The sequence below is a fragment of the Etheostoma spectabile genome, chromosome 15, assembly GCF_008692095.1.
Source record: "Etheostoma spectabile isolate EspeVRDwgs_2016 chromosome 15, UIUC_Espe_1.0, whole genome shotgun sequence".
Taxonomy (NCBI): Eukaryota; Metazoa; Chordata; class Actinopteri; order Perciformes; family Percidae; genus Etheostoma; species Etheostoma spectabile.
In genome coordinates, this window is record NC_045747.1 from 14,847,798 (window position 1) to 14,867,322 (window position 19,525).

General features: G+C 40.9%; 3 protein-coding genes across 6 annotated transcripts in view; all 3 read left to right on the plus strand.

The window, feature by feature from the left end:
• Positions 1 to 7,401, plus strand: part of itgb3a (integrin beta 3a) — an 11,564-nt gene extending 4,163 nt beyond the window's left edge. The window contains exons 8-15 of the mRNA XM_032536452.1: positions 1 to 58; positions 151 to 285; positions 367 to 796; positions 4,563 to 4,785; positions 6,008 to 6,108; positions 6,333 to 6,452; positions 6,836 to 7,002; positions 7,181 to 7,401. The exon at positions 1 to 58 is cut by the window's left edge and continues 32 nt beyond it. Coding sequence (XP_032392343.1) covers positions 1 to 58; positions 151 to 285; positions 367 to 796; positions 4,563 to 4,785; positions 6,008 to 6,108; positions 6,333 to 6,452; positions 6,836 to 7,002; positions 7,181 to 7,246 — 1,300 coding nt within the window. The 3' untranslated portion in view covers positions 7,247 to 7,401. The remainder of the gene's footprint in view (positions 59 to 150; positions 286 to 366; positions 797 to 4,562; positions 4,786 to 6,007; positions 6,109 to 6,332; positions 6,453 to 6,835; positions 7,003 to 7,180) is intronic.
• Positions 7,402 to 11,554: 4,153 nt separating this feature from the next.
• mettl2a (methyltransferase 2A, methylcytidine) lies at positions 11,555 to 15,386 on the plus strand. Its single transcript, XM_032538078.1, has 9 exons — positions 11,555 to 11,761; positions 12,281 to 12,369; positions 12,595 to 12,863; positions 13,573 to 13,622; positions 13,728 to 13,788; positions 13,887 to 14,026; positions 14,164 to 14,270; positions 14,676 to 14,741; positions 14,834 to 15,386. The coding sequence occupies exons 1-9, from the start codon at positions 11,610 to 11,612 to the stop codon at positions 14,977 to 14,979; spliced, it is 1,080 nt and encodes a 359-aa protein (XP_032393969.1). The 5' UTR covers positions 11,555 to 11,609; the 3' UTR covers positions 14,980 to 15,386.
• Positions 15,387 to 15,732: 346 nt separating this feature from the next.
• The window catches only part of tlk2 (tousled-like kinase 2), a 14,392-nt gene continuing 10,599 nt past the window's right edge, over positions 15,733 to 19,525 (plus strand). For 2 of the 4 annotated variants that reach the window (XM_032537767.1, XM_032537769.1), the window contains exons 1-5: positions 15,762 to 16,373; positions 17,521 to 17,603; positions 19,062 to 19,139; positions 19,237 to 19,306; positions 19,394 to 19,437. In XM_032537767.1, coding sequence (XP_032393658.1) covers positions 16,271 to 16,373; positions 17,521 to 17,603; positions 19,062 to 19,139; positions 19,237 to 19,306; positions 19,394 to 19,437 — 378 coding nt within the window. In that variant the 5' untranslated portion in view covers positions 15,762 to 16,270. The other 2 variants (XM_032537768.1, XM_032537770.1) reach the window with 2 other exon arrangements.

Here is a 19,525-nt window from a genome sequence, read left to right on the forward strand (position 1 = left end):
GGGAACTCTGTCCGATGACTCTGGGAATGTTATTCAGCTCATTGAGGATGCTTATGCGGTAAGAATTTCCCAAATGGAGCACAATATGTATGTAACATCTGTAAACTGATACAATTTAACTGTTTAACCTTATAAATTGGTGTTGAGCAGAAAATTCGCTCTAAAGTGGAGCTGGAACTACTGGGAGTCCCAGAAGAGCTGAATCTCTCCTTCAATGCCACATGCCTAAACGGAGAGGTCATCCGTGGACTTAAGTCTTGCTCTGGCCTCAAGATTGGAGACACAGTACGTATGTGTTGAGATGCTGATACGCACATCTGATATCTCCACACACAGATTTTCACAGAGACATTTCCTCCTCTTCAGGTGTCATTCAGTGTGGAGGCTCAGTTGCGTGGCTGCCCCAAAGAGAAGAGCCGCACTTTTACCATCAAACCTCGAGGCTTCAAGGATTCCCTGGAAGTCACGATGGACTTTGCTTGTGGCTGCGAGTGTGAGGCCAAGGCCGAAGCCAAGAGTCCCATCTGTAGCAAAGGCAATGGGACCTACGAGTGCGGTGTGTGTCAGTGTCACCAGGGTCGTCTGGGCCCACGCTGCGAGTGCTCAGTGGAGGACTACAGTCCGTCTGATGATGCCAACTGCATCCCAAAGCCAGAAGGTCCAAGCTGCAGTGGGAGAGGAGACTGTTTGTGCGGACAGTGTTCCTGCCATGCAAATGAGTTTGGTCAGGTGTGGGGCAAATACTGCGAATGTGACGACTTCAACTGCTTGCGCTTCAAAGGGTCACTGTGCTCCGGTGAGTAGATACACGTCTTTTTATTATGATCAGTGTCAGTGTTCTTTGCAGCTTTGCCAAGACCAATATGACATTTTGCTTTGTCAAGGTTTCCCCCACCATCAAAAAACATGTACAAGGTTCTCCAGTCAGTGCCCTTGATCAATGCACTGGCTCAGATCTGGAGTTGGTGCCTGGTGTTGTAAATGGCTGCCCACTGCTCCCTTGAAGGATGGCTTAAATGCAGAGAAGGAATTTTGCTACATGTATGTGTATGTGACAATAAAGTACCTTAACCTTTACAAAGTAAAAAACATTATTTAAAACAAGACCAACACGTCTTGACCGTATGCCAATTTTCCTCATGGTCAAACAGTCACAAATAACAAGTGAATTAAGTGGAATCTTCAGTCACACATACGATAATTTACTAGCCTTATCCAGCTCCCTTGTTAGACCGGTACTTAGACCTCAATGAATATACAATATGTCATAGATAAACATATAGATATGCCATTTTGTTCTTACTCTGTGAAACATTTAGAACAAAAGTAATGACCTTTAAGGGTTCGATTCACACAAATTACAAATATATTTAAATTCACCTCTGTGGTATCTAGCCATGCAGATAGTTTTGTGAGCATGAGGACCATGCTGGTGGTAACATTTAGCTCAAACCCCAGCATTACTGTGAGAACCACAAATTACCAGCATTCACTGTCCTAAATATCAAGAGTGGCAGAAATCTCAAAATATCTGCATGTTTTTTTGTACTTGGAGAGAGGCAGCCCTTTACTTTATGTCAATGTTACCAGGAAAGCTAAAGTCCTTCCCTTCCTTTTTCCTCTTCTCTGAAGTCCAGTCTGACCTTAATGGGAAATACTTTGGTTGTTTCCAGTCGCTCTCAGTCTGTAAACACATCTTAGTCAGTTTACATAGTTTTCTGATACTTCACTTGACAAATACAAAAGCCACATTTTTTTCAAAACTAATGTTCAATTATTATTATTAGTCTTTGTTTGCTTGTAAGGTACATGTAAATAATTGTAAATTTAGCTGCCAAGCATAAACAGTAATGCTTAAAAATGATCAATCCTCTCTTAGGTCTGTAAACTTGATGTGTGTACAGAGTTTTATTCATGATGTGCTATCATTCCCTATTACAAGTTTGAACAGCTCAGTGCACAGTTACTCAATCATAGTGATAAAACTTTAATAGGCTTTGTCCTTGGGTAATTTAATGTAACAGCAATGTGGGCCTTTGATTGTAAGGAAGAGGCTGAGCAATTGCAGAATAGGAAGCTGCTCTTTTATCTTAATGTACATTAGGCATATTAAATTCTAAACTATGCATACTTACTGATTTAAATTAAAAGATAGATTTAAGTTGCTTGAGTTAATTATGGGACTTGACCTAAGGAGAAGATGGAGGACCACCCATGTGTATGTTGGCCAGCTGGAATGTTTCCAGAATATGATACTTATATAAACAAGGAGGAGTCTGGAGTCTTTCTCAAGGAAGGTTGTTTTTCACTAAATGCCTTAATACAGGCATCTAGTGATGACACCCAGGGCTTTGGCGCAGACACTTACCCATATTGCCCTCCTACACACACAAAGCCATGTCTGGTGTAAGACAACCCACAAAGCTTAATTTTTTACCACATAGTTGTTGTGTCTCAGCAGAGTCAGGGCGTTGTTGTCTTTAAAGAGCGAGCGTCCCTCTGCCCCAGCTCAATTGGAGCTACCGTGACCCAGGGCTCCAAAAGCTCTATCTCTGTGATATTCCCTGTGGCTGTGTATTTTCTCCTCTGCTGAGGAGCTGTGGGACTGGGGCAGGGCCAGAGAGCAGGAGTCAGCAAGCACAGCCCCGGGCCATAAATATAAAGGGAAGAGAGGACAGGAAAGTTTGCATTCCTTTGCTTGCAATTTCCCCAACCTCCTTTCTCTCCATTATGTCTCTATCCCCACTGCACTTGATTCAGTTTCCTCTCTTATTCAAACTGTGAAATGTTCGGTTTAACTGTCCAGTCTTTCTCCCTGTTTTGTCCTTTTAGCGTGTTTCACATTCTCTAAAGCCCAGGCATGTGATTAATGGGCAGGATTACTGTGCAGTAGGATGATTTAAACCTTTAAACCTTCCTTTTATGTGTGAATCAACTTTACAACTAATAAGAAGAACAAGAAAATATGCTGCAAAAATATCCATAATTACAATAACAATGTAGTCTTGACATAAATAACAGATTTTTCAACAGTTTTAAGCTGTTGTGGAGAGAGTAAAAAAGGTGAATCAACAATTGTTGCTAAGCATTATGTGTGAGATTGTTAACTATTAACCAATGACCATGCCTGATCCCATCACAGCTATTAACACTTTCTAAAAGAGAATCTATAGTATTCAGTGTGGAGACTGGGGAATTGTATACTTGAGTTTACAACAGCAAATGATTCCTTTTAAGTTCTGGAAATGGGGAACCTTGGACCCTCTGTGATATTTCATGACCAGTTACTCCCCCACTCTGAAGCAGCTTGAGCTGTGACTCATTTACTTTGCCCTTAGTCATCCATTGCCAAATCATGTTTGGTTTCCTGCTTAGAACACTGTTGTCTCTGGGGCTCTGCCTTTGTTTCCAAGGTATCTTAATCTCTCTGTTTTCTTGTTATCATGGGAGAAAAGCTCACCTCCAGATTCTGTCAGCAAATGGTTGCGTTGCTGTAACACTGTTTCTTTAATGACCTGGCTTTGGTGCTTTCTACTCTTCCATAGAGTCTGAGGGTGTGTGTTTGTGTGTTTGTGTGTGTGTATGTGCGTGCATGCGTGTCTGCCTGCCTGTCTGTCTGTAAGGAGTTGGTCATTTGTGTGTTCATTCACAAAGAGCATTTCCTGCCTTTGTCAGAAGAGGGATGATTAAGAGATGTAATGTCCCTTGCTGAGAAATATTACATGTTAGAACAATAAGTTACCAAATTATTTAGTTATTCAGCATTGTTCTAAAGTAAAGTAACAATGTAAAGACAAACAGAGTTGCACACAAAGTTTAAGATCAAGCTAACCATCTAATACAAAAGAAGCAACATAAAACATAACAGATAAGTATAAAACACATCAGTAACACATTACACTAGTAAGTACATTGTTGCAGAATCAAAACACATCCAAAGGTACACTTGCCCAGGCATGCAACATGTTTTAAAATATAAATAGGATAATAGGCACCAAAGGACAACCCCCCTGAAACACACACACTCACTGATTCATTTAGCAATTGTGTAATCTGTATTTCACATTTAATCTGTTTTGTTTGCCGAACCCCTCCCATGTGATTATGGTTCTTAAAAAACATATTTCAGTTAATATGCATTGTATTATTAGATGTATTATTTGAATTTTACAAAAATGATTTTAATTGATAGAATATATTTGAAAGGACCAGTGTGTAGGATTTAGGAGGATCTATTTGCAGAAATGTAATATGATATTGATAATTGTGTTTTCAGTAGTGTACAATCACCTGGCCCTCTTCCATGAAGCCCTGCATGTTGCACTGACATGTTTCTATGGTAGCCCAAACCGAACAGACCAAACCGCTCTAGTGAAGGCCTTTTGTGTTTTTATGTTACCTGACAGGCCATTGTAGGTTCTACTACATACAGTACATGGAAAGGAAGGGGTATTCAGTTGGTTGTAATCTGCAAAGTCACCGCTAGATTCCACTAAATCCTACACACTGCTCCTTTAAATGACTATTATAGCATTAACCTCCATCCTTTTTTGTTTAATCAGACCATGGGAAGTGCAGCTGTGGCCTCTGCCAGTGTGACGCAGGCTGGAAAGGAGAAAACTGTAACTGCACCACACGCATAGACACCTGCATGTCCAACATCGGCATGCTGTGCAGCGGCCGGGGTAACTGTGAGTGTGGTGTTTGTCAATGCACTCAGCCTGGCGCCTATGGAGAGACCTGTGAGAAATGCCCTACGTGTCCTGATTCCTGCACTATAAAAAAGTAATTCTATTTCTTATTTCTTACAAGGAGGAGAGATAAAGGAATGGACAAAATAACAGAAGAAATACATGCAAACAGACTGTGTAACTTTTGAAGTAACCCCTACTCAATTAGATGGAGTCCCACCTCCTGGAATGTTCATGTTTTAGACAGCACAAACCTTTTAAAGTCTTAGCAGTCGCGAGGCTTAAACATTTTCTTTGTTCTGTGGTTGGAACTAGAGGACAGATTGTGGGGTTTATTTCCCTGGGACCATGAATGTTCTCAGCAAATCAGATACAATGAAATTAGTTTTGATCTGAACATTTTGATTTGAGGGTGGCGCAAGAGGAAAGATCATGGAGTGTCCAAAATAGAAGCGGTTCACCCTTTGGGAACCACAAATATGTACGACACAAGAAATTGGAAATCTTGTGGGTTTACTGTACAAGTGAAACTTTTGCCCTTGTCATTGCATTAAAACAAGTCAAGATGGGGTCATCAAAAACAAGGGAACCATAAATATCCACAGATAAATGTATGCAAATTATACGGAAAAAAACAATTGCTGGTCACGGAAAGTTGGTGGTAAGAGGTAGCCAACTTATTAGAAGTCATCCTTTGAAGATGTACACCAAATTTCATAGAAAATTAGCCAGTAACTAATTATAATTATACTTCAAGGATTACTTGTCTTTTTGGGCACTTTTCAGGACACCCAAGGTTGCTTACTCTGCCTTAAAAACAGTAACCATACCTGTAAAACATACAGGTAAAAACTGTGAAACATGAAAAGATACCAGCACAGACAATCACAAAACAGGAAACATAAAAGAACATTAAAATTGTGGGGCTAACTGATATATCTAGCTCTGGACCTCAGGCGCTGCTACTACTAAATCTTCAGCAAAGAATTAGAGGCTAACTACTTTGGCTGATAGCACTCCGCAGTTCTTTCCATCATGATATTCCTACATTCCAAGATGAAAACAAACCACTCCCACACACATTTTTAACAAATTCAGGTGTGGTTTCATGTGCAGCAGAGAAACTCTTCTTGTGGCCATAACACAGCAGATATTACCTGTCGCAGATTTATCTTGCTGCATATACTCTTAGGTTGTACTGGTAGTTTGTCCATCCTTTGCATATCAAATTGAATCGTGCACTTCTGTTAAAGAACATCAAGGGATTAAACACTGTGTACTGTCTGAAAGTAACCAAAGGGGTCTCTTGCTTGCAGGGAGTGTGTTGAGTGTCAGCACTTCAAGAGAGGACAGTACACCAAAGACAACAGCTGCAGTAGATTCTGCAAAGATGAGATTAGAGTAGTGGATGAACTGGGTAAGAACACTTCTCTAACCTCCTCACTACGTACTGTGATCTTAAGCTGTTGTGTTAATTCCTACTTTTGTTTTCCTGCTGCTGATCCTATGGAATTAGTTGGAGGCTTCATACTTGCATTGTAGTCAAAAACCTAATGCACTGATAAATACTCAATGTTTTGAAAGATCACTTATTTCTTTTAATGACCCTGCTTTCTTCTTCTTTTTTCATCTTTTCTACAGTTTTCCGTGATAGACTTGCAGTGAATTGCTCATACAAAGATGAGAATGACTGCGTGGAGTACTTCCAGTATTACGAAGATGAAAGTGGCAAATCCATTCTGTTCGTGGTGAAAGAGCCAGGTATTGTAAGAGTTTGTGTCCATGTGTGAAACATTAAAATTCTCAGAGAACCGACCATTATAATGCAGGTGCATTATGAGTACAGAAGAGTTTTTCAGCCTGTGTCGGGCATGCTGCAGAAAAAGGAAACAGTGTGTGTATCCAGTAACTTGTCGTTTTCTAAAAAATCGGCACGTTAACCACAGCTACACTTTGTCGCACAACAGAAACTCAAACATGTGGTGATGATGTACTGAAACATTGCACAATGGAGGGTTTGACACTGGACTGCAGTAGTTGCCCAGCTTCATGAGTAGGCTCCACTGCCTAACAAACATCATGGAAACCGGGTGGAAATGAGCACTTTTTTTCCTCTGCCTCCTTTCCTGTCTCTCGTCTCTCAGAGTGTCCTCAGGGTCCAGACATCTTAGTGGTGCTCTTGGCAGTGGCTGGAGCCATCCTGCTACTGGGCCTTGTTGGCCTGCTCATCTGGAAGCTGCTGGTCACCATCCACGACCGTAGAGAGTTCGCCAAGTTTGAGGAAGAGAGAGCCAAAGCCAAATGGGATACGGTGAGATAATAATATCATTAAAACACTAACCGCATCCAACAACAGCTAATCATCAATGCTGCTAATACAGTTACAGAATAGGGCTGCCTTTTAAAGGGGAAAGTCTAAACATTACTTCACAAAGTTGGATCGGTTTGGGACTGAATTAAACAGCATTTCCTCTGTTTTCATTTCCCAGGCTAACAACCCTTTGTATAAAGGAGCCACCTCCACCTTCACCAATGTAGCATACCGAGGCAACTAACGACTAAATGCCATGAGCAAAACTCAGGGGTCAGCCACAGAGATGCAATGTAGTAGCAGAGAAATGGATGGAAAGAAGATCTACACTGTAGCTGAAAAGTAGTTAATGCTGTCAATAATGACAACAATGGTGTAATAATTGTACATATTGTAAAATATAACAAACTGTTTATGTCCTTCACAGACGGTTCCCTGCTATCATGCTTTCTGTTTTCACACTATGTCATGTGGCTTTCTCTAAGTGGGCTACTGTACCTGCAGTCGGATAGGAGTTCATTAACATAAGCAACTATACTGTCTGTCTACAGTAAGGGTGTTGCACCGAAATCTGTGATGAGTCGAGATCTGTGTGTCCCTTTCTAAAAATGCGTGGTACCCCCTCCATAGTTAGGGATAAGGGTTTGGTTCAGGTTTAGGTAGGGGACTCAGATCTTGACGGGTCAAAGCTTTCAGTGCCACGAGGGAAACTGCTGCTGTAAGTGGTCTTTTTACCACTTCTTCTACCACTTCAGGTTATACCACTGCAATATTAGTTTAGGTTTGTATATTGCATTTTTTTTAGTAGGCTAGGACTTTTTAGTTTGGCTCACATTTTGAAATTGAAATAGGAATAACCACTGCCTTATAGTCGTACTAGGGATGTAACGGTGTGAAAATGTAACCTCACGATTATAGTGACCAAAATGATCACGGTGTTCGGTATTATCGGTATAACTTTTTTCCTGCACATTCTGCAGTCAGGATAACTATATTCAATCAGCTGTCCTTCGGCATTCTAATAATAACCAAAATATGCTCATGCTTTAGACTTAGTCCTCTTAGAAGGCTGATAAATGTCCTGAGCGCTGTCTTATCTTACTTCCACCATGATTCCAACTTCAAGAAACGCACGTCGTAGGCTACGCAGCAATGTGATAATAATGATATTTTAAATAAAAACAGTAATTGTTATAATCAACATTTTTATCGTGGTTTACCGTAATCGTTGCATCCCTAAGTCATACTGTAAGTAGGTATAGGAAATACATGAATGAATGGTCTTTTTGAAGCCCTCTTCAGTGTATTTTGTTTTCTGAGAGTAAATCTCCTTAACTGCAGCCTCTAGGCTGACTTGGTTTACAATGATGTGTGTGGTCTTTATTGTTATTGAAATAGATATCAGCAAAGGTAACTTTATAAATGCTTTAACATGTTTCTTTATCCCTCCACCGTCACCTGTTTTTGCCTCGGTTGGGCTTTTGTATTATGGCAAAAAGAATCTTGCAATTGCTGAATTGTAAAATATTTCAATTTTCTACTGACTAGCAATGTGTTACACTGAAGTGCCAAGCTGTTATTTTGTGTATGAGCAGATTTTATTGCACATCAAGGGCCCTATTTTAACGATTTAAGCGCACGGCGTGAAGCGCATGGCGCAGGTGCGTTCAGGGCGTGTCCAAAATTCACTTTTGCTAGTTTGACGGAAGAAAAAAGGGTCCGTGCGCCGGGCACTTGGTTCAAATAGGATGTAGACCTACTTACTGTCTTCATTACTTCATGTGTTTTGAGCGTAACATGCAATAAACCAACCAGAGTGTTATATCATATTCCCTTTAAAAGCACATTATGATGGCGGATTTGCACCGTAAAATTTTTAATGGTAATATTTTGAATGTGTGTGTGTTAGTGCTGTTGTGCATCCCTGTGTGTGTGTGTAACATGCATAGTGTGCGCGCGCTGTGCTCGAGCCTAACCGCATTTTACTAATACGCTGTTAAAAATCAATGAGGAAATGCTGCGCTATTGACTTTAGACCAGGTTGTTGGTCAATGGCGCGATCACTTTCTGCTGCCGCAAGATAGCGATACGCCAAGAATCTACCTGAACACACCTTCCTATAAGACGGTAAAAATGGGCGCAGGTGCATTTGCTATTTAAACAACGTGGACGCGGGATGGGAAATTAACAACTCCGTCGGTCTTAAACTAGCAAGGACACTTGCATCGGGCTTTGCGCCGCGCTGCCCCAACTGTGATTGGCCATAATGCATCGTCATTGTTGGTAATGAACAAATGCGTTACCTCAATATGGAGAAAATAGCACAATGTGAGGTGTATTTTAGTTGTCTTATGGCTCACACGCCTGTTGCATAGTTGTCTGTTTTTGTGCACTGTGTTTAAAGATGCATGGGGTTTCGCTGTAGTTAGTCAAAGGGAATGTTACATATTAAAAAAACATACCTGATTGTGACTGATCTTAGCCTTTACAAAGATCAGACTTACAAGCAACAAGTAACATTGCTGAACTTGAAAAAAGTTATTTAACTCTTTCTGTATTCTTTCTGTGATGTTAGTTGGCAATACATTTTGGTTTAACATAATAAATATCCCTGATGCCCTGTGTGATTTCAGTGAGAGCTGAATTTTTCATTTTGCCTCCCAGCTTTATTTAGATAATCAGCAAGCTATTTCACAAACACTGTGAAATGCTCTGAAAATGACTAAATAATCCAATTAAGCAGAGAGAGATCAATCATAAGAGGTTTTTCATGATTTCTTTGAGTCATAAATGTGACAGACGTAGGCTATATTAAAGAAAGAATGATTCATTAGTTTTTTACATTCAAGTCAAGCAAGTTCACTGTGATGTGGATGTTTTGCTAATCAAATAAATGTCAGTCTGCAGCGGGGAGAATTTTCCTTTGACCACATTCCTTCACTTATCTTCTGTATTAGGCCATACCATACTTCCTGTTGTATTGCCCATGTCATTTTTAGTTGTATTCTTGTGCACTTCTCTGGTATTCAATTTGACATTGCCGCATACATTAGCCTTCCCCACAACCTGTCTCTGTCACCACATCCTGTTCACACCAGCCTGATAAGTGCAGTTAATGTGTTCTGCACACCGCAGCCTTTTTTATACAGTTTGGCTGCTACTTAAGTGCCGACATTAAGTCACAACTATGTAGAATGTTTTACTGGTACTGCTAAGCTGTACAGCAAGTATGTCCATATTCTAGTAGGCTATTTTCTAAATGTGTTAAATTTTTTATTATATTGTAATCATGTTTAATTGATGGCAGGCTATGTAGCATATCTGCTGTCTTCACAAGAATCCTAGTACATCATTATTGTAAATGAAGAGTGCATCTATCTGCAGTACCAGGAGGGTGTATTTGTAAAAAGTAGGCCTATAGTTAAATCCAGATGTTGATTACCTCCTGACTTGAAACTCTACACAACAAGGTCACTAAGCATTGTCCTTAATCTAGTAAATAACCTTTTAGGGTTTCTCTTGCAGCCCATGCAAATGCTATAGTATAATAAATAATATAAAGACATGTGCATACAAATGTAGAAAAGTTTCATGTAAGCAGATATCAATAACAATAAATATAACACAGTGGCATCATTGCACTGAACACTGCATTTTCAAAGTATCAGTAGGCCTAAATCTCTACCGCAAGTCTACAGATAGTAGTTGCTGAAGCCTCTCTGCAAAAAACTTCCATAGTGCACGAAAATGGCTGATATAGGCTACAAGGGTGAAACCTGTTTATTTGAGAATCAGACAACTGATAAATGCATGAGGTCACAAAAAATCAATCCACAAGCGATGGTGATTTCATTTGTTTTATATCTCTGCACAAATTACGTTTGTTAGGTGTCAGGTGTACTCTCATACATGGGGCTCAGACTGACACCAGTCGACCATAGCCTTTGATAATCTTGGCAAAGGTCCCCCTCTAGTGTATGAACACTGCATTGCTCAAATTCTGCAGCCCATCGCACCTGTGGAGGTGCAGCCTGAAAGTCTTGTGCAAATCATTGAATTGTCAAGCAGCCTGTTGTAGAGTGCACAGAGCTGGATGATAGTGTGACTGTGACTTTTTAGTTGAGTTGTTACGGTCGTCATCGACATGTGGATATGGAAGCGTGTCTCCTTCAAGTGCTCCAAACAACATCGCTACTATATAGGTCGCAACTAATTAAGCCTACTGGTAGCATGTACTGTCTATCCAGATGCAGTCTGTAGGCTTACTACTGCTAGTAAGAAGGAAGTGTACCATTTTGTGCTGTGGCAACGAATGAGTGTGCTCAACAAAAATTCTAGAGGTAAAGATAATGGGGAAATATTCGTATAAATTATACGCAATCTGTTTTACAAGAGAAAACATGTCAGTAGCAAATTTTTAGATCCCAAAAACACAACATAATTACATAACCATACACTCTGCCATTTAAAAATGCATTGCGTTGCAACTTTTGTTGTCAGAAAATCTCGACATAGCCTACTAAATTGTATTTACATTACTGGTCCGATAACCCCTGAACGCAGCACGGTTAGATGCACGGCCCCTCTTCCGTTGCGTCAGTTCAAACATGGCGGCGCCCCATGTCGTGGTTGGTGTGGATGGAGACAGCAGCGAAGCAGGGCTTGTTCTGTCGTGTGCAACCAACGGAGATGTGAAGAGACCTCAGTTTGGGACACGTTTCCTCACGGACCCGCGGCAGGTCTTCCAGCACAACGCATGGTGGGTCATTTATTCCAGAAACCCAATAGGGCAGGCGGAAGTTAGGTGTGCATCTCTGTCAGAGCAATATGGTCAGTGACTGTCCCCTGGCTGAGGAAGCATCACTACTTAGCCACATTAGTCGTACATTAGTTGTATGGATGGTCTTTTGCTAAATTGACTGTAACGTTATTTAACCATAAGCAAACGTAAAAGCTAATATTTAGTAACGTTGGCTATGAAATTCTGTTGTTTTGATAGACGGGTAATTCATCCTCAGCTAATAGCTAATGTCATCTCATCTGATTATATTTGCCATTAACTAACATCTATTTTAATTCCAATAATCATTTGTGGGTGAAATGACATTACTAGTATTCTGTTGTCTAAATGATCAATATAACATTACCTGAAGTGTCCTACTCCTTTTTTGGTTATTTTAATTTGTACTGGTTATTTTGGGTTTTTTTGCAAGTTGTTTTTCCTTTTTTCATATTAAAAGGGCTATATAATAAGATAATAGTGTCCTGCTATCTACAGGGACAATGTGGAGTGGACTGAAGAACAAGAAGCGTCTGCTAAGAAGAAAGTCTTAGAAAACAATCAGCCACTACCTGCAGAGAAACAAGGTAGCATTGCTGTTGTCAAGACTCATTGCTCATACACATGACTGGCATCAAGGATCAGTAACAGAACTATAACTTATTCTAATGTTGTATGTCATTATTTTCATTTCATTTGAGTTGTATGTAATCAATGTGTAAAAGGTTACAAAAATGGATGTTGTTGTCGTTGATTTGCAATCATGATTATGACTTACTCTTGCTCCCCTTCCTTATCTTTTTTTTTGGCAGAGGAATACGACAGCCGGGCAAATGAGTTCTGGAATGGTTTTTACACAATCCATGAGAATCGTTTCTTCAAAGACCGTCACTGGCTCTTTACAGAGTTCCCAGAGTTGGCCCCACAGTGTAGCCTCAACCATGAGTCCCATCTCGAGGTCTCTGGCACAGATGTCAGTCAGCAGGATTCTCTGGATCAAGAACAAAGAAAGGAAGTTGCCGCTTTGTCTCCCACTGATGGTGACATCCCTGGCTCCTCTGCCTCATATCGCATTCTAGAGGTAAGAGATTCATTTGAAAGCTAAAGTTAGCTAAACTTGAACCATACAGATTTAATGACAAAGCCAGCTATCTGCTGTTAAACACCTCTTGTTTTCAGTTCTGTTGGCTGTCTGTTAGTAAGTGGTCTAAAAAAAGAATGTCAACAGATCTTAGTGGAAATTGATGCAAAGCATTTCCTAAAATTGCAAAATTTCTAATTAACCACGGCACTTACTTATATAGATAAAAAAGATGGCACATGTCCCGTAATTGTCTACCACTGTGTTTATGAATTTGATGCTAAACTAGTTCCAGATACAGACAAAACCTTTTTTTGTAGTAGAAACGTTAGCAGCCTCACTCAATACATCATCTCTTTTTCTGTTTACTAAAGAGCAAAAAGTGAAATATGTTTAGCCATCCACCTTTCATCATCTAACTGATGGGGGGGATGGATGGCCAAAAACATTCTGTGCTAAATATGTTTTGTATTGTGCATAAGCAGCCTCTTCACATGGATCACATTGTGGTATCTCTTATTATTGTGCCAGATAAAAACTTATCAACACTTTCTATAATAAATAAATGTTCGCAGAGATGCATTTCCTAGTAATTGTATCAATCTTTTTGACAGTATTCATTCTCTTGAAACAAACTTTGCTTCTGTAGGTGTTGGTGTGTGACATTGGGTGAGATTGCAGTAAATATGAACTGATGTTTATTGGACAGGTCGGCTGCGGTGTAGGCAATACAGTTTTTCCAATACTGAAAACCAACAAGTAAGTGAAGGCACTAGCATGTTGTTTCAAGCCATGTTTGATAAATACTGTTTTCTGGTACTGTGTAACGATGTGCACTTATAACTGCAGCTTTGCTCTTTGCAGTGACCCGGGACTCTTTGTTTACTGTTGTGATTTCTCCAGCACTGCTGTGGAGTTGGTCAAGGTGAGGTGGGATTCCTGAAAAGATGATGTGTTGATAGATGTATTCATCTCTAGGGTTGTAGGCTAACGGATGAATTAACATTGCTTTCTTGTCTTCAGACTAATCCAGAGTACGACCCTGGGCGCTGCTTCGCCTTTGTTCATGACTTGAGTGATGTGGGAGCCAATTACCCCATCCCAGATGGAACCCTTGATGTTATAGTGCTAATCTTTGTGTTATCAGCATTGCATCCCAACAAGTATGTATCTTTCTCTGTCCTTCTCTTCTTCTCTTTGGTTTACACTCAGTGTTTGTGTGTGTGTGTGTGTATGTGTGTGTGTGTGTGTGTGTCATTGAATATAGCACCGTTTGTCCTAATGTTTCACCCTGTCTCAGGATGCAGGCATCCATCAGTAGATTAGCGCGGCTGCTGAAGCCTGGGGGAGTGATGCTGCTCAGGGACTATGGACGCTATGATATGGCACAGCTTCGCTTTAAGAAAGGTCAGTCAGGCTGAAGTCCAGCGAGACTCCATTCCAAATAGCTGTTCAGAACATTTTTCAAGATCTATTAGTGATTATCCTTAAAAATGTGTTTCACTTAGGTCTGTTTTTCTGGTAGCACCGTTTCAGAATTGACTGCTGCATTAAGTCACATCGAAGCAACTTTGTGCGTTTGGTTATTTTAAATGACAGTCAAAGTATGTCGCTCTTAAATACTGTATGTTACAGAAAATTATGGACCACACTTAATGTAGATAGTAACAGTAAGTCTGGCTGCACAAGACCTGTCAGACTTGGGGTACATATGCAGTACAAATGGCACTGCAATAATGAATAAGTGTTATTTAATGTTTGCAATTTGTTAAATAATAGGTACTGTCTGTGCATCCCTTTTAATACCTTTAGGACGGTGTCTGTCAGAGAACTTTTATGTCCGAGGTGATGGAACGAGAGTATATTTCTTTACTCAAGGTAAAATTCTAGACATATTAATACAGATTTTTTCTTAATAGAATTGTTCTTTATTATATATGAAAATATTTCTGTGCTTCTTTTTATTTTAGATGAGCTCCATGGGATGTTCACTGACGCAGGATTTGAGAAAGTGCAGAACCTCGTGGACAGAAGGCTCCAGGTGAATAGAGGCAAACAGCTCACTATGTACAGGGTGTGGATCCAGTGCAAGTATCGCAAGGCTCTAGCCACTTGAGGCCCAGGATGGAGACAGGGAAGAGAACACGCCTGGTTTGACCTTTACCTGAACCACTGAAACTAGGAGATCAAATCAAGGCCTTTTTCTGAGGACGTGTCGAATTGAGAAGTGATAAAGGGATGCAATTGGATAGGTAAATGCTGTTATGGCCTTCCACTATCTCAGCTGTTCAGTGTTGGACTTGTTTTATGGCTAGAGTTCCATATGGTGCTGCAATTCTACCTGCAAAAGTGATGATTTCTCATTTTGTGCTGAAGAGTTCAGTAATCTGAGAAAGGACTGGTTACCTATGTTTAAGTGTTTCTATTGTGCCAGATGCAGTTTTTAATGAACTGATTTTTTAATACATTGCATGAGTTTAAAAACAAATTTATGATCTTTTTGTACATGCAAAATCAATAAAAATCAACTGTAAAATCAAAACTGTAAATCTATTTTACATCTGTATTTTAATGTTGCTTTCAAACATGTTTTGTTGAACAAAGGAATCACTTAATTATGTTGGTCCATGCTTACTTTCCATCACAGTCTTTTAAATGGTTAAATACCTATGTATGATTGAATGGCTACTTTAAGGGGGAAACCCCCAATAATATGGCAATTCACTAGTATTATATAAATTCAATGTGTGGACGTGAACTTAATGGGAATGGAAACTTTCTGATAAGTGATGTTGGTGGTTGCCTGGGTGGGCGCTGTAAATTGTATTGTGTACAGAGTGATTTGCCATTGGTCCAGTCAAGAGATTTGGGGCAGGCGTGGACTGAACGAAGGTGAAATACTTAAACAATCTCACGAGAAAATATGAGATTTTACTGATTATTGTTTACATTGTAAAAACATGGGAAACGAACCGAATCGATCCGGATTCAACTGAAACGCCTGCAACAGCACAACTTCCGAAACAGATTGGTTTCTTCCCTGCGGCGAGGAAGACGACTGGAGCCGAACTTTGTTTTGATCGAGCTAAAAGCCAGGACCCGAAATTGATCTCACCACCGGGGGAGAAAAGATAGGGGTAACTTAAGCTAGTTTTAAAGACAATTTATACGTAGTGAAAAACGCAGAATCTCGAGGGTCGCCATTGTGTGGAAGGAGATACCCGACATAGGCATGGTCCTTGGCGAGAGGGATGTGATGGGGATCCCCGCCTAAGGAGCACAGCAAGGCGGGTTTGGGTTACCCGGAGTTGTCGAGGCCTCTGAGGGGAATCCACCGTCGTCTACCTTGAGCTACACCGCACACTCCCGTGTCTCGATCGTTAATTGTCAGCACGCGAGAGACGTGGATGCGGCCTTGCCTGGGAGGGTCTGTCGAGCACCGGGGAAACAACGGGAACGGTTTCAGGGTTAACCAGACCCTCCGAAGGACTCATAAAATATTGAATTGCAGTAAGTATCTCGTTAGGGGGTCGTCATATATCTGGGCAAGTCTCTTGTCTTGTTCCAGTGATTCCAGGCGTCGTGGCACCAGAAGCACCTGACAACACAGAACCGAGAGGATGCTTCTTTTTGACAGACCAGTTAACGTTAGCATGTTGGCTACCTAACGTTAGCTATCTATCTAGTGTGTTTGTAAAATAAACTATTGCGGACAGTAGTTGTAATGGGTTGAGTCGTTATCTCGTTAAGCAGACAAATGTAATTTGGCCAACATTAATTATTATTTGCCTTGTTTGGGTACATGAACGTTATTTTACAAAATCAGATCTAATGACACTAGCTAGCTAACGTTAGCCCTTAGATTGTAATGCTAGCTATTGCCCAACCTCGGTATGCCTGTTAGCTCATTTATCCAATGTTAGCCAGCTATCTCGCTTATTATTTTCTGATTATGTTTTAAATCGTTTTTAGCTGAGCCAGCAAACTCAATCCCGAGGTGAGGTACACACGAATAAGGACTAACGTTAGCGTCATGAATCACTTAATCGACACGAATGCTGTACGTTAGCTAGGTTAGGTTAACGTACACTATTAATTTAATGTATGTACGTTAATGCCTGCTATAGATAACAAGAAATACATAGCAATCAGTGTTGGGCGTGTGACGTTAACTTAAACATTAACATTTGCACAGGCTGGCAAGCCGGGCACTTATTTTCTATTGTTGCGATTTCCATTTCTGAGAGTATACTAGGCAGTCCCTCCATTAGTGACCGTTCACAACTCGAGCACTATGTAACTTCGGCCTAAAGTGCCAGGGTGTTATCACATGATATACTTTTGCAGGCACATCTGGCCCTAGTCTGTGATGAATATTTAGTATGCATTATTGGTTATATTGTTGTGCATTTTAGCGCTGTGAGTATTTTACTGAGTGTTTATGTTGCTCTACTGGTGCTTGCTTTACAAACATGATAGTGGGAAACATTATTGTCAGGCTTATTGATGACTCAGTACAGGAATTTTCCACATCCATATAGCTAAAAACAGCTATGACTCATCACAACTAATGCCTTTTGAAACACTGATCATCCCTCACACTTTATTATACCAGACCCTACTATGCCTTCCTTAATGTGTGCTCTTGTCTCTGCAGCCATGATGGAAGAACTGCATAGCCTGGACCCCCGACGACAGGAGCTGTTGGAGGCTCGCTTCACTGGGGTCGGTGTGGCTAAGGTTTGTGTTACAGCAGATGTCGCTGAGGTGGAGCATGAGAACTCTTCTCCTGTCAAAGTGCTTATAATCACAGATTTTCTTGATTACACATTTTTGTGAATCTCTTCCTTTCTTTGTCTCACTCCGCCTGAGTATCATTCTGCTGTATGGCCTGGACAAGCTTGGCCCCCACTCCTTTTCTTTGTCTGTCTCTGGAGAAGGTTGAGCTGTGTCTGTGTTTTTTGGCTAGTGTGAAATGGCATCTCTTCCTGGCTCATGATGTAGAGGCTGCATATGCAAGTGGTGATGCCTGCCAAAAAGGCCACAGACAGGACAGAGGTGTTAGGGGGAGGAGGCAAAGGAGGAATGCAGAAATAGTTCTTGACCAGGTGTGAGTGGATGCAGCATTTAGCTTTTTACCCTCTTGCTTGCTACATGGATGGAGCGGTCTTTGTGGAAGGTGATCTTGGAACAGTTAGAGAGTGAGAGTCAGTGCCAGGAGTGGGCCCTGTGCCAGCCATAGGCAGAGCCGAGCCCAGAGCATGGCATGGCTGCTGCCGCAAAGAAAATGGCGGCTTTCGCTAAGGCATCATGCCACTGCCACCCTGTAGGACAAGAGATGCAATGTGTGTAGGGGGGAGAAAAGTGTGTCAACAAATGGCTATGAAGAAATATGGGTTGGTGGTCCAAACACCCTTCAATGTCACAGAGCAGAGCCAAGTTTTTTTCTTGACCTTGGAACAGCACTGGGGCACTGCTGCGCTCGCTGTTATCACTGAGTTGGTAAAAAAGAAAGGGAAATTGTTATCCTTTGAGGACAATATGGGCTAGCACACCTTTTGGTAATGGAACAGAGATGGCCTACTTACATTTTTGGAAAGTGCATTTCTTTTTGAACAGGTCTGATCAAACAACCAATATATGTGGCAGGGGTGAAAACAAGCTGTCATTATTAAATCAAGCAAAGCATCTTACACTGGCTTTTTCCAGCGAGTGAGAGAGAAGAAACAAACGGTTAAGACCATGGTGAACAGGAGAAAAATGGATGACATTATCTAAAGGTGACAGACAGACGGAGGAATACATCCCCAGCAGCATGCCTAATGTTCAGCCATTTTAGGAGGGTTCAGTGAGAGAGCTCTGGTGTGCTCTGAATGACTAAGTATCTCTCCCTGATTGGACAGTGCCTGCAGAATTTTTATGTGATTCATTTGACTGACAGGCATCACCTAGGGAACTGCATTAGGTCTGATGCAGGTCTAGATGCAGTGTCAAGTTAATGGTGACAGTAGCCAAACCTCTGCATCCCTTCTTTCTGTTTCTCACCCATTTTACTCTTTTTTTTCTGTGTGCACCCTCTCTCTCACAAGTTTATGCATACACAATAAGTGCATGTGCACACATTAAAAAACAAAACACTTATATGAATGTATTCTTGCATGTGCTTTATTTTTATGTATGTTTACTTCATTTTAACAGGGCTCGGGTCAGAACCAAAATGAGTCATCCAATCAGAGTCTATGCAGTGTAGGCTCGCTCAGTGACAAAGAGCTAGAGGTTAGTCTCTTTTACAAATGAACAGGATTTTGTTATGCCACCCATCTCTGTGTTGCCCTATTATACATGCAGTTGATTCACACTACTTTCCTGACAGACTCCTGAGAAAAAAGGCAATGACCAGAGAGTGAGAAAACGGAAAGCAGAACATTTTGACAGCAGCCAAGGTAAGATTGTTCCACATTGTATGATCCTCTCATTTTGTTGCCCAAATATCAGCGTCTCTTTCTGAACTCCCTGTGCCTCTCTTCTAGGCAAAGCAGGTACAAGGGGACATAAAATTAGTGACTATTTTGAGGTGAGTGGCAGAAAGGTTTGAGTGTGTATGCAGCAAAGCTCATAGCCTCTGCTTCAGTATTAATTTTTCATACTTACTTTATAACCGC